The sequence below is a fragment of the Ochotona princeps genome, chromosome 3 (genome assembly GCF_030435755.1).
Source record: "Ochotona princeps isolate mOchPri1 chromosome 3, mOchPri1.hap1, whole genome shotgun sequence".
In the NCBI taxonomy this organism is placed as follows: domain Eukaryota; kingdom Metazoa; phylum Chordata; class Mammalia; order Lagomorpha; family Ochotonidae; genus Ochotona; species Ochotona princeps.
In genome coordinates this window covers 85,212,385-85,225,580 of record NC_080834.1, presented here as the reverse complement: position 1 = coordinate 85,225,580, position 13,196 = coordinate 85,212,385, and the positions used below count along the sequence as shown (strand labels likewise).

At 37.8% G+C, this 13,196-nt stretch overlaps 1 protein-coding gene across 4 annotated transcripts in view; it reads left to right on the top strand.

Moving 5' to 3' along the window:
* GSK3B (glycogen synthase kinase 3 beta) overlaps positions 1-13,196 on the top strand; it is a 167,498-nt gene that overhangs the window by 71,159 nt on the left and 83,143 nt on the right. For all 4 annotated transcript variants that reach the window (XM_058661949.1, XM_004577874.4, XM_004577875.2 and 1 more), the window contains exon 3: positions 6,025-6,108. In XM_058661949.1, coding sequence (XP_058517932.1) covers positions 6,025-6,108 — 84 coding nt within the window. The remainder of the gene's footprint in view (positions 1-6,024; positions 6,109-13,196) is intronic.

The following is a 13,196-nucleotide window of genomic DNA, read 5'->3' as shown; positions in this document are numbered from 1 at the left end:
CCAGTGCTTTGCCAGTTGAGCCATTACATTGACCTTAAATATGTTTTTTCTAATAGAGGTATAACATTAGGTAAATGAATAAAAAGATATTGCTAAAACACTTAAGTGGATTTCTTTGGTACTGCTAAATTCTGCCAGTGAAGGGTTATATAATTAGTTCCCTGCCTAGATTCTTTTTCTTTTTCTTTTTTTTTTAAGATTTATTTTTATTGCAAAATCAGATATACAGAGAGGAAAAGAGGCAGGCAGGAAGATCTTCCGTCCGTTAATTCACTCCCCAACTGACCACAGTGGCTGGTGCTGTGCTGATCTGAAGCCAGGAGCCAGGAACTTCCTCCAGGTCTCCCACACAGGTGCAGGGTCCCAAGGCTTTGGATCATCCTTGACTGCTTTCCCAGGACACAAGCAGGGAGTTGGATGGGAAGTGGGGCTGCTGGGATTAGAACTGGTACCCATATGGGATCCCAGTGCTTTGAAGGCAAGGATGTTAGCCGCTAGGCTGCCAACACACTGGGCCCTAGATTGTGATTCTGACTTACAGGTACATACTGAGCTGGTCCTAGATGTTGGAGGCATTTCAGTAGCAAATGAGAGATCTCTTTCTTATTGATCATTGTGCCTCTTAATTTTTCTGCTTTTTAAATTTTAAAGCTCTAATGATGTGGAGTGAAATTTCATCTCAATATCTAATTAAGTGAAGGAGGCCTTTCATAGTAGAACGCTGAGAGAATCATTTAATCCTAAAAGGTGCTTGTAGTTCTTTTCCTGTTTGAAAAACCAGGAAATTGCAACTACTGAACTATGCAGTGGAAAAAGCAGTCCCTGACCATATGTAAAGCAAAGAATATAACTATGTTTCAATAAAACTGCTTTTAAAAATTTTTTAATAAATAAATAAATTAATTAAATATTTTAAAAAATTTTAAATAAAAATAACTGGCAGGCCCATATGTCCTTGAAGAAAACAAAGTTCGTTCTACTCACGCACAGTTTTGCAATGTGTCCTGGCTGCTCCCCTTCCCATCCAGCTCTCCCTGCTTAGGGCTTGGAAAAGCAGTGGAGGGTGGCTCAAGTACTTGGCTCCTGCACCTGTGTTGGGGACCCAGAGGAAGTTTCTGGCTCTTGGCATCAAATAGGTTCAGCTCTGACTTTTGTGGCCATTTGGAGAATGAACCACTGGATGGAAGATCTCTTTCTCTCCTTTTATCTTGTAAATCTGTCTTTCAAATAAATTAACTGAAAATCTGAATGATCCAAAGTGATTTATAGATTCAATGTAAGTTCTTCCAAAATCCCAAAGATACCTTTGACAGAAATAGAAAAGAAAATCTTGAAATTCATATAATGTCAAAGACCCCAAAGAGCTAAAGTAATTCTAAGCAGGTAAAACAAAGTTCGAGACATCAGTGCTTCCTAATTTCAATCTATTTTGCATAAGATGGTGTTGTACAACATTGGGTTAGCTACCACCTGTGCCAGCCAGCATTTCTAGTCCTGGCTGTTCTATTTGGGATTAGCTCTCTACTAAAGTGCCTGGGAAAGCAGCAGAAGATGGCCCAACTTACTATCATTGGAATGTCTTGATGCTCCTCCTTGATTACATACACACATCCCACCCTTCCTTTAAGTTCCTACTTAACACATCCCTCACTTACTGCAAGTCACAATAATCTTTTCTGCAGCACCCAGAAATACTTTTGAATTTATTGCATACACTTTTGAGTTTTACTTTTAGAATTTTAGTAACACTGTATACATATAGTGTTTTTCAAAAGTGAGTGTGTATCATTATAAAGTCACATGCACACATGTTCTTCCATTTTAATTTTTGCTTTTTCCCATTCATTTGTACTTTTAGCTACTTAAATGGTCATATTCTCCAGAATATTTCCTTGAATTTCTTGCTGCTTATATGACCTTACTGTGTTATTTGCTTTTGACCAGTTTATTTTTGGTAGCCCTTATAAATTTTTCTTATTTTGTAAGCAGATTAAATGAATTGCTGTGGCTTCTCTTTCTCTGAAGTCAACTGTGGTTGTTTTCTAGACCTTTTCATTTCAGTGCCCTTCAGTCATTTCAAAGTGAATGTGTTCCAACATGAGCTTAACTGCTTCTTGCATCCAAATCAGCTTCCTAAGCCAGTGAACTCTACTGTTATTTTGTAATCAGCTTATTATGGGTAGTAGGGGTGGAGGGAGAGTAGGGAAAGAAGACAGTGTGATTATAAAAACAAAAGTAAGAAATTGCTTGCTGTGTTTCCCATAGGAAATTGGTAGCCTGCTTTGAGAAGTCTATGGATGATAACATGCAAAATTCAGTGTTTTTCTATATTTTTTTGTTTAGGCATTTGTAGTAAGTAGTTTGGATAAGGCATGTGGACATGTGACTTTATAGCAATATACACTATTGAAAAGCACTCATATATATGCATTTACACTAAAATTCTAAAAATAAAATTCAACAGAGTATACAATAAATTCAAAAGTTTCTAAGTGCTGCAGGAAAAGATTAATGTGAATTACAGTAGCAGAGGGAGGGATGCATTTTAGGAACTTAAAAGAAAGATGGCATGTATGTAATCAAGGAGGTACATCCTGACGTTCCAGTGATGGTGAGTATGATCAGCGGCTTAGAATAGGGAATCCGATAGTACATTCTGGATGATGATTTGTGTTACTGCACCTGCCTATTTTTCTGCATTATTTTCTTGCTCTCTCCTCTTCCTAATAATGATGAAACCAGGTAATGTGTGTGACACTATGTTGAATATGCAAGTGCACCTTTAGGTCTCTACATTTGGAATCCTTTATTACTTTTCCCTCAACTCTTCCTCATATGGTTCTCAGCTTCATGTCATTCTGTTATTTATTCACAATTCCTTTTCCTCTATAGACTTTTGGATTTAAGAGCATAGGTACTTTGCTGGTGTTGCTTCTGTCATGTTTTTGACACCAGACAGAGCCTGGCACAGAGTAGGTATATTGTATTTCTATAGTACCAGTGTTTCTGATAGAATATGTCATTAGTTAGCTCATAAAACAAGTTAACAAAGATGACTAAAATCATGCTAGTTATGTATTCAAATCAATTACATCATTTTAAACAAAATATGAAACTTCATTTGACCAATACTGGCTTTTAATAATGCATGCAAAAATTGCTCTGTTAAGATTATATTCGGAATCTATGAAAATTTTTAAAAGATTTATCTTTTGAGGGGGTTGGGGAGGAGTCAGATATACAGAGAGAAGGAGATACACAGAGAGAAAGATTTTCCACATTCTGGTTTGCTCCCCATGTGGCCATAACAGCCTGAGCTGTGCTGATCCAAAGCCTGCACCCATGTAGTTGCAGGTTCCCAAGGCTTTGGGCCATCCTTGACTGCTTTCCCAGGCCATAAACAGGGAGCTGAATGGGAAGTGGAGCAGCTGGATAGGAACCTGTGCCCATTCGGGATCCAGGAGGATGCAAGATTTTAAAATGAGAAAATTTAAACTTTCTTTCTAAGTGAGTAGAGTATGAATTTGGACCAGGTGGGGGAAAGTGGGTTAGGGAAAAACCTAACCTCCCTCCTGTGAGCACAAGATGAATGGGAGCAGGGGGAGAGAGGGAAATGTACCATTCCTTGCTGCCAGATCACATCAGGGCCAAGGGACTGAGGTGTTCTGGTTTCATCCCAGGGACCCTGTTAACGGGTAATAGAATGAATTGAGGGTGTTACTTGAGTAGTCTCAATTGTTCTGAGACTGTGTTGGTTTCATTGCACCAGGTTTGAGATACTGCTTCCCATACTTGCTGGTTGTCTTTTGTTTCCAAATTTCTAAAACCTTAGATGCTTGGTGGAGAATCTGGCCTGTAGCGTTATTCAGCCTGTTCTTTCCAGTTTTTGGTGAGACACTCAAGTTCCTCTGTTGAATCCAAGAGGCTGGCTGTCTTGTCTTTCAAGTGCATCTCAATAAGTTGTCTGCCCTTACTCAGTCATCAACGTGCCCAGTCCTATATCATGTGCCGGAACGTCACATCAGATGTCCATGTGGTGTACCCTGCAATCCAGCCCGGCCTGTGCCCAGACCAAGCCTTTTGTGTACTGGCAGGTGCTGTGTCCTGGTCAAGGTGAACTCCAGTAATCCCAGCCAGGCCCTTGTCCAGAGTCAGTTCCCCGAAGACCTGACTCTTACTTGTACCATCAGGTGCTACAACCTATTTGGGAGATCCCTGTCGATCCCTTCTAGGCCTGCTCCCAGAACCAGCTCTCAAATATGCCAGCAAATGCTGCAGCGTAGACTAGCCTGGTCCACCTGTAGCCCCAGCTTTTTGGTACCAGTGAGTGCTGTGGCCTGGCCCGCCTTGCCTAGAACGTGGGCTGCTATGTGCACCAGAAGGTGCTGTAGCCTTGCCCAGCACACACGCAGACCCTGTGCTTTATTGCAGCGGAAGAACACCCCTTGAGGCCTCCTTGCAGGCCCACTTCCTCCCTGAACTGGCTCTCACGTTCACTGACAGGTGCTGTGGCCTAGCCCAGCCTTCTCCACCACCCCCCATGACCCAGTGTTTTTTTTTTTTTAAACAAATAACTTCTTTTTCTTTTTTTAAGATTTATTTTTTTCATTGCAAAGTCAGATATACAGAGAGGAGGAAGAGAGATGGAGAGGAAGATCTTCTGTCCATTAATTCACTTCCCAAATAACCACAACGGCCGGTGCTGCGCCGTTCTGAAGCTAGGAGCCCAAATCCTCCTCTGGGTCTTCCACATGGGTGCAGGGTCCCAAGGCCTTGGGCCGTCCTCGACTGCTTTCTGAGGCCACAAGCAGGGAGCTGGATGGGCAGTGGAGCTTCCAGGATTAGAACTGGTACCCATATGGGATCCCAGCACACTCAAGGCAAGTACTTCAGCCATTAGGCCACGGTGCCAGACCCAAGACCCAGTCTTATGTAACTTTATTATTTGTGAATTTAGAAGTTCTGTAGCTTGGCTAATGAGTCTGAAAGAATAAATAGCATATTTTATTTTTTATCTTTAAAAAACCAATCAAATTGTAGTGTCAACATATAGGAAAGATAAGCCTTTGCTTTCTAGAATGTTTCTTTCAGAGCTAACTGTGTAAAAGTTGTCAACGTGTAGAAATATTCCAGGAATAATGTGAATTTGGAGTAGAAATGACACAGTTTTGAGATTGTTTTAAGTTTTTTATTTTGTAGCAGTTAAGTTTTTTTTTCATTTAGAGTTTTAATCAGCTACTGTTGCATTGTATTTTCTACTCTTATGTTTTTTTTTGTCTCAGTTATTCATTTTACAAATAATGGAATGAAAATTTGATGTCTTATAAAGGAATTTTAGGTGTCACTGTATATTTAACTCCAGTTCTGAAGTCGATTTAAAGCAGTGTTTGATTATTTATGTCCACATATTCTAAAAACGAGAGCCACCTTTCTTTAGGATACTTTTGTGTCTCATTCTGCTTGGCTCCTGTTCATCCACAGCTTCATTCCTTTATGTGTACTTTAATAGCATTTCCCTCCCATATTTCCTGGAATATATGTCATGTTTTGTAGCTGTTAACTAAAGTCCTATTTTAGGGCTATACAGCTGACATTTTAATAGATTTTTGTTAAGAAATTTTGTAGTGTTTTCTTTTCATGAAGAATGAACATAACTTTGAAACTTCACAGAGGGAAAATTGTGTGGTCTGTCAATCCATCAGGACCACATAAATTGTACGATTCCATTTTTTAGTTTTTCTAAAGCTTAGCAACTGAGGTCTTTTCATGAAATTAACTAAGTATTTTTCATGGTATCGTAATAGTATTGTAAGAACTGTCTTTGACCCCAAAATCATTTCTTTGATGAAAGTTTATTATCAGAATCATAGATATCAAATTCTGTTGCATTTCTATAAGATTCTAAACGTTAGCGGCATAGCTATTATTTGTTTAATGTTACTTTGGAAACATTTTGGTTGATATGATTAACCATTCTTAAACACTTTTTAAGAATATTTTCATTTCTGTGTGTTTCCTTTTCAGAACCGAGAGCTCCAGATTATGAGAAAGCTGGATCATTGTAACATAGTTCGTTTGCGTTATTTCTTCTACTCAAGTGGTGAAAAGGTAGGAATCACTGTAAATCTGTACTGAATGTTGTGATAAGTCTGTTATTAGAAATATTCTTTCTCCCAAAGACAGTTTTGTTAATTGTGTGGAAGAATTCCAGAACACATGCACCAGTGATTCTGACTGTAAGATAGGGTCATTGAATATTTTCAGTTTTATCAGTAAATGTTAATGAGAAAGGATACAAACATCTAAGAATTTTTTTTTAGAAAGAATCTTCAGTTGTCAAGCAAATTCATAATATATATATATATATGAATATGTTTATTCTGTCTTTATGTAGTTTTGGAATCCTCTCTCATAGTTCACCCAATTATTGGAATGGGGAAAATTTTGTTAGCTGGAGATTGATTAGAGCAGAAGAGGAAATAAGAGGATTTTGCTAGGAACAGAAAGAGAATTAAATGCAGGGAAGCAAATTTAACTTATACTTGGCCAGGATAAATGTTGACAAAATCATAGTGTTACAGAAGTAATTATAAGTGGCTGCTAGTTAGATTTTGTTTAATTCTGTGAAAGCAATGGATAATTAAAGCTTTGGGCTATGAATCCCACTCTTACTACCTCCTTCGTCTTGCGTTTTAAAAGGTGCAATAACTGTGCCATTGTACTCATTAGAAGTGAAAGCAGAGAAAACCAGTTTTTTGAGTTCTGCATTGATCTTTTTCTTTGTGTCTGTCATTCTTACATTTCCTCAAATTTAGTCTTTATTTTTTCTTGACTGCTTTAGAGCAGAGGAACATGAAAGGTAACATGCCATTATTTTTTTAAATGGTTAAATATTCTGAGTAAGTTCATTTGGTGTTTTAATAGGCAAAAACTCCTTGTCTATAAAATCTCCCTGTTTTTTTGCCTGTAATCTTATCTAAACGTGTCTTTACTTTTCCCTATCCTTTCCTAAGTAAATTTATGAAGCATCTGTTAATGTTCACAGCACTCTTATAATAGAATTTTACATCCTTTCACCTTTTTGTTATTATATGGTAGACATAAAAATGCCCCAGGGAAGAATGTAAGAGTAAGAATTATTTGTTCTTCACACCACTAAAACAAATGCAGATTCATTGAGAAGACTTCCTTATAAAGTCCCTAAACAGGTTTTGTTGTTGTTGTTGTTGTTACTTGTTTGCTTTACATATAGCATTCCCTACTTGCAAGGAATGGTATTAATGCTTTGTAAGTATTAACTCATTTAATTCTAATGAGATTAAAGAGCAGAAAAAGATGTCAGACTCTTTTTTTAATGCAGTACACTTAGTGGCTTACCTGTCCAGCTTGGGTGTTATGGAAAGATCCCTCAGTCAGCTACTTTACCTTGATTTAATCCTGCCTTAGGATGACACCTAACTGGCTATGACTGTGTACCTCAAAGCATGGTTCTTTCCCGCTTGCTGCTGCACACAGCTTTTATTCGTCTTAATCATTGTTACAGATAGAGAGAAATCATTAATGGCTGATAACCAGGACAGTGAAACTTTGCCTTTTGTAAAAAGGAATCTACTTTCTAATTTTTTTTTTCATTTTTCTTGAGTATTGTAAATGTTCCTAAATGAAAGAAGATCCCTCTTAATTTTGGATAGCTCTATCAAAGAAAATGAAGGAAAGGTTATGACATATGACTGAGAATAAGGGAGAGTTTCTGAAGATAATGTGTCAATACACAGGTTCAAGACTTCCCATAATCCTTTCATCACCATAGACATATTTTCTGCTTGTCCCATGTGTGATCTCCACTTTTTCCAAATTCTTCTGGCAGGCCTAAAAATAATGTTTCAGATACCAAGTAGTAAATTTTATCAGATTTGTGTTGATAGGAGAAAATGAGTTTTGTTCTAGGGCCAAGTACTCAGGTCATTTGTTTTCCATTATACTCTCACGGAAAGGGTAATGAAAAGAGCTACTGTTGCTTATTAGGGAATCTAAATGTTGATGAAGTCTTAAACATGTGTTGAAGGGACATTATTTCTAGGTGTGGGAGTCCTGTAACTGTTACACATTTTTAAAAAATTAGACACATTATTTATTGTAAGTGGAAATGTAAGTGGAGCTGCCTAGTAGACAGATACATGTGTGGGTCATAAGTTGTGGTCGTTGTTGAGAGGATTCTGATAGGAGAGATGTCATTGACAAGGTGAATAGTGGGGTTCAGGGAGGAAGGAGACTTGAATGAAACTAAGAAAATGGAAAGCCAACATTTTGACAATATTGCCTTCTATTTTTCGAATGTTAAGGAGTAAGAACAGTCTTCATTCCAGAGGGCTATAGGGAAACAATGCTTTTGGGTGAGATCCAGGTTTTCTCTAGCACCAAGCAATAAAAAGAACCCTTCACAAAGAGATTGAGTGTTCAGAAAATTTCTCTTTGTAGGGAAAACTTTTAAAGGGAGATTTGGTGATAATACTGTGAACCTAAAGGCAGTATAGGGAGGCTGTTAGGAGATGGGTTGAGGGAATATGAGGATGAGAAAGAACAAGAGACAATTTTTAGATTATAGAAGGAAGCTTCATTAAATTAGTTGGAATTTACATGAAAATTAAAAAAAACCAAAACATTTATTTACTTGGAAGTCTGTGAGTGAGTAACGGGGCTGGGGGATGGAGAAGTATTTTCCATTTGCTTATGTAGTCCCCAAATACCCATCATGGATAAGGCTGGCCGAGGCTGAAACCAGGAATCTGGAACTCATCCAAGACTATCATATGGGTGGCTGGGACTCAAGTATATTAGGGTGCTAAACCAGAAGTAAAATAGGACCCAAACTGGCATAAGCATATAATGCTCATGCAATAGGTTGGCTGACTATGCTACAATTCTACCCTGATATTTAAAAAATAAAAATTCTCTATAAAGATACTTCACAAAAAGTTATAGAAAAATGGAATTCAATTTTGCCACAAGAAAATTTTGAGATCCATTTCCCAAAGATTGTATAGAGTTAGGGTTAGAGAAACCTAGTGACTCTGATGGAGACCTTGTTACAAAGAAAAAAAGAAATTGAGGCCAACATTGAAGTACAAGTGGGTTAAACTGTTGACTATCTTGCCAGCATCCCATACTCCAGCTACTTCAATCCAGCTCTCTGCTGATGTGCCTGGGAAGGCAGTAGAAGATGGCCCAGAAATTTGGGCCCTTGCACCCATGTGGGAGACTTAGAGTATCTGGCCTGGTTTCTGCTATTACACCCATTTAGGGAATGAGCCAGTGGTTATAAAGTCTCTTCCCTCTTTTTTTGTAACTTTGCTTTTCACATAATTAAAAAAAAAAAATCTTAATATCCAAAAGAAAAAAAATATTTATCGTGATTAGCTGGTCTTTGACTTCTGTCTCATATATCTTACTACAGATATTTACTTAGATACATACCTAATTGCTTATATTTTTATTTTATTCTAGGTCTCGTAAAAAACTCACAGCCTCTCATTACCGTCGTATTACCAACATACAGTGATTATTTATATATTCTTTATTGCATATTATTCTACTTCATAATATCCTTGCTTATTCTATTACTTTTAACTTTGAAATAGCAGCTGGTTAAGCTAGCCAGAGGCAAGGGGTGTGGGTATAATGTTAGGTTATTGTTTTCACTTACCACAGTGTAACTTAATGGTATTTCTATTTTTGGTGATCATCTGTTTTATTGTACTTCACCCTGTCTTTAAAAACTGCTAGGAATATGGACAATGAAGGGATAGCCAGTTTAGCTAGTAGAAGTCAGCACAGAAATTAGAAATGTGAATGATGAGTCTTCTGCTTGTAGTTTCTAGCATTTGCTATAGTAACTGGAGCATCATATGGCCAAGTCATACAGTCTAATACACATTCAGTTTTAGGAACTTCTATTTAGTTGGGAGAGAAAAGCAGTTTCGTGTCCTGATTTAAAAACAGTGAGGTGTTTCTTGGTATTTCAAAAGTCTGGGCTTATAATTTTATACATTTGGAATTCTGCATTCTGCAGAATAGTGTTTTTTTCAGTATTTAGCAGTAGAAACTCTTCCTTAAATGCTTTTTTCTTTTTCTTTCTTTCTTTTTGGTTTTAAAGAGCTCTAATAGAACAAATAAAAAGAAAATTGCTTGGCACTGGCATTTGTTGCAGTGGTTTAAGTAGCCAATTGAAATACCGATATCCTAAGTCCCAACTATCCCACTTCTAAGCCAGCTTCCTACAACTACACTGGAAAGGCAGCGAAAGATGTTCCAGGTATTTGGGGGCCCTGCCACCCATGTGGGAGTCCAGGATGGAGTTCCTGTCTTCTGGCTTTAGCCTGGCTCAGATCTATACTCATTATTGCTATATGAGTAGTGAGCTAAGTGGGCAAAGCATCTCTCATTAATTCTTGCTGTTGCACTCAACCACCTGCCTCCCACCAGCCCTGAAAATTATGTTTCTGTAGGTGAAGCTGATATATGGGATCAATTGACTTCATCTCCTTTGATTGTAGCTTCCCTCTGCTTCTTTGAGAGCAGGTAAGCGTTAGATCAGAAGATTATAGAAGGGCCAAAGCCAGCTCTCTCAACACAGAGGAAGAATTATTTAGTAATCAGGTATTATGGAGTGAAAAATTCTCTTTGTATTGGCTGTGTATCTTTGAGTGAATTAATCTTTCTCTAAAATAGGGCTATATGTTAACATTTATTTCTTCAAGTAAATATTTATTAGAGATATTATATGCAAGCATCCCTGTGCCTGGGAAAGTGGCAGGATAGCCTGAATTCTTGGGGTCCCTGCACCTATTTTTTTTTGTAAGATTTATCTATTCTTATTGGGAAGGCAGATATACAGAAAGAAAACAGACACAGAGGAAGATCTTCCATCCGCTGATTCACTCTCCAAGTGGCCGTATATTGTACTGATCCAAAGACAGGTGCTTCTTCCTGGTCTCCCATGTGGATTCAGGGTCCCAAGGCTTTGGGCCGTCCTTAACTGCTTTGCTAGGCCACAAGCAGGGAGCTAGATGGGAAGTAGAGCCGCTGGAACTAGATCCTGCACCCATATGGGATGCTGGTGCATACAAGGCAGGGAACCTAGCTGCTAGGCTACCGTGTCGGGCCCATCCCTGTACATATTTAGAAAACCTTTTTTTTTTACGTTTTATTATTATTATTATCATTTTATGATACAATTCCATAGGCTTCTGGCATTTCCCTTATCCCCTCCCCAAATCCCTCCCCCCCACCTAGTTCCTCTATATCATTACTAAAATGTAGTTCCTCATACACAGTCATATGTCCATCATTGCGGGCATGGACAATGGCAGAGAATCCAGCATTCTATTGTCAAGATATAGTGAACAGTTTCATTGGGAGTCCATCTTTGTCTGGAAGTAGAAATGCATACTACATTGTATCCTCACATCTGGATGTTAGTCTCCATTTCACAGCTACTGTACATCCCCTCAAATGAAAAGTCATAGTACAAAACCAACAATAGAAAGAAAAATAGAAATTTACAATGCCATGAAGTTAAATGACATGTTACTAGATATGACAGTCTCCATTACATAGCTACTATACATCCCCTTAAATGAAAAGCCACAAAACAAAATCAACATCAGGGAGAAAAAAGAAATTAACCACACCATGAAGTTAAATAACATGCTGCTAAAAGACTAACGTGTAGCTGAAGAAATGAAAATCAAGAACCTTCTTGCAGAAAATGATGCTACTTATGATCTAGGAGTCATTGAATGATTTAATCAAAGGAAAGTGGTTTGAAGAGATGAAACTAACAGAAAACAACAAAACCCATGCAATATAGTTTCCGCTGATTTTTGTTGGTGAAATGTGTCTCCTCCAGACAATAAACAGATGGATTTTGTTTTTTAATCCAGTCTACTAATATTTGATTGAGCTTAAGCCATTTACATTCAGAGTTTAATATACATGGGTGTTACTTTGGTCTTCTCATTTTAGGAATGGGTTGTTCATTGGTTTAGTCTTCTGTTGCCATTTTACTGGGATGTTCTTCTCGTTTGCCTTTGGTTTTGGTAGGTGCTATTCCTCTTCTCTGTGAAGAGAACATCTTGAAGTATCATTTGTAGGGCAGGTTTGGAAGAGGCAAATTCTTTTAGTTTTTCTTTACTGTGGAAGAATTTTATTTCATTTTCAAAGACAAAAGAAAGTTTTGCTGGGTACATTATCCTGGGCCGACAATTTTTTTCTTTTAGAATCTGGAATATGTCACTCCATTCTCTTCTTGCCTGTAGAGTTTCCTGTGAGAGATCTCCTGTGAGTTTAATTGGCATTCCTTTATATGTCAATTGATTGTTTCATGTGCACACTTAAGGATCTTTTCCTTATGTTCAATTGAAGAGAGCTTGATGATCATATGTCGTGGTGAAAATCGCTTTAGATCAGGCCTGTTGGGAGTTCTATGCCATTTCTGGATGTTGTTTCCAAATTCTTTCTCCAGATTAAGGAAATTTTCCCTTATTATTTCATCGAATACACCTTTAATCCCAGTTTCTCTTTCTGCACCGTCTGGGACTCCCATAACTCTTATATTTGACATCCAACTAGCATTTATTTTTAACATATTGGCTACTCATTACTATGTCAATTAATTCCATAATGATGTAAATTTTTACTGATGGTATGTTGGAGCTTTTAATTGATCGGGATGATACTCTGCTGGCTCTGTCTTCAAACCAGAGAGGGTATACCTAAGAAGCCATTGAACTTGACAATAAGATGCTGAACTCTATGTTTGGTATATGCTTGCAATGAGGGAATCTCAACTGAACTTGAACTGTGGTTATGCAACAAGGTGGAGGAATCCACCATGGTGGGAGAGTTTGGGGAGGGGTGAGGAGAATCCCAGTACCTATGAAACTGTGACACATAATACAATGTAATTAATGAATAAAAAAATTATAAAAAAAAATAGTGTCTTTCAATTCTTGAATACTTTTTTTGGCCTGATCCAGATCTGCTTCCAGCTTTTTGCTTGCTTCCCCCTGATGACAGGAAATATCTGCCAATTCTGAGATTCTTTCTTCTGCTTGCTTCATTCTATTTACTGTGTTCTTAATTTCTGATATATCAGCCTTGCTTTGCTTTATTGCTTCCTAAAATTCTTTGAACTC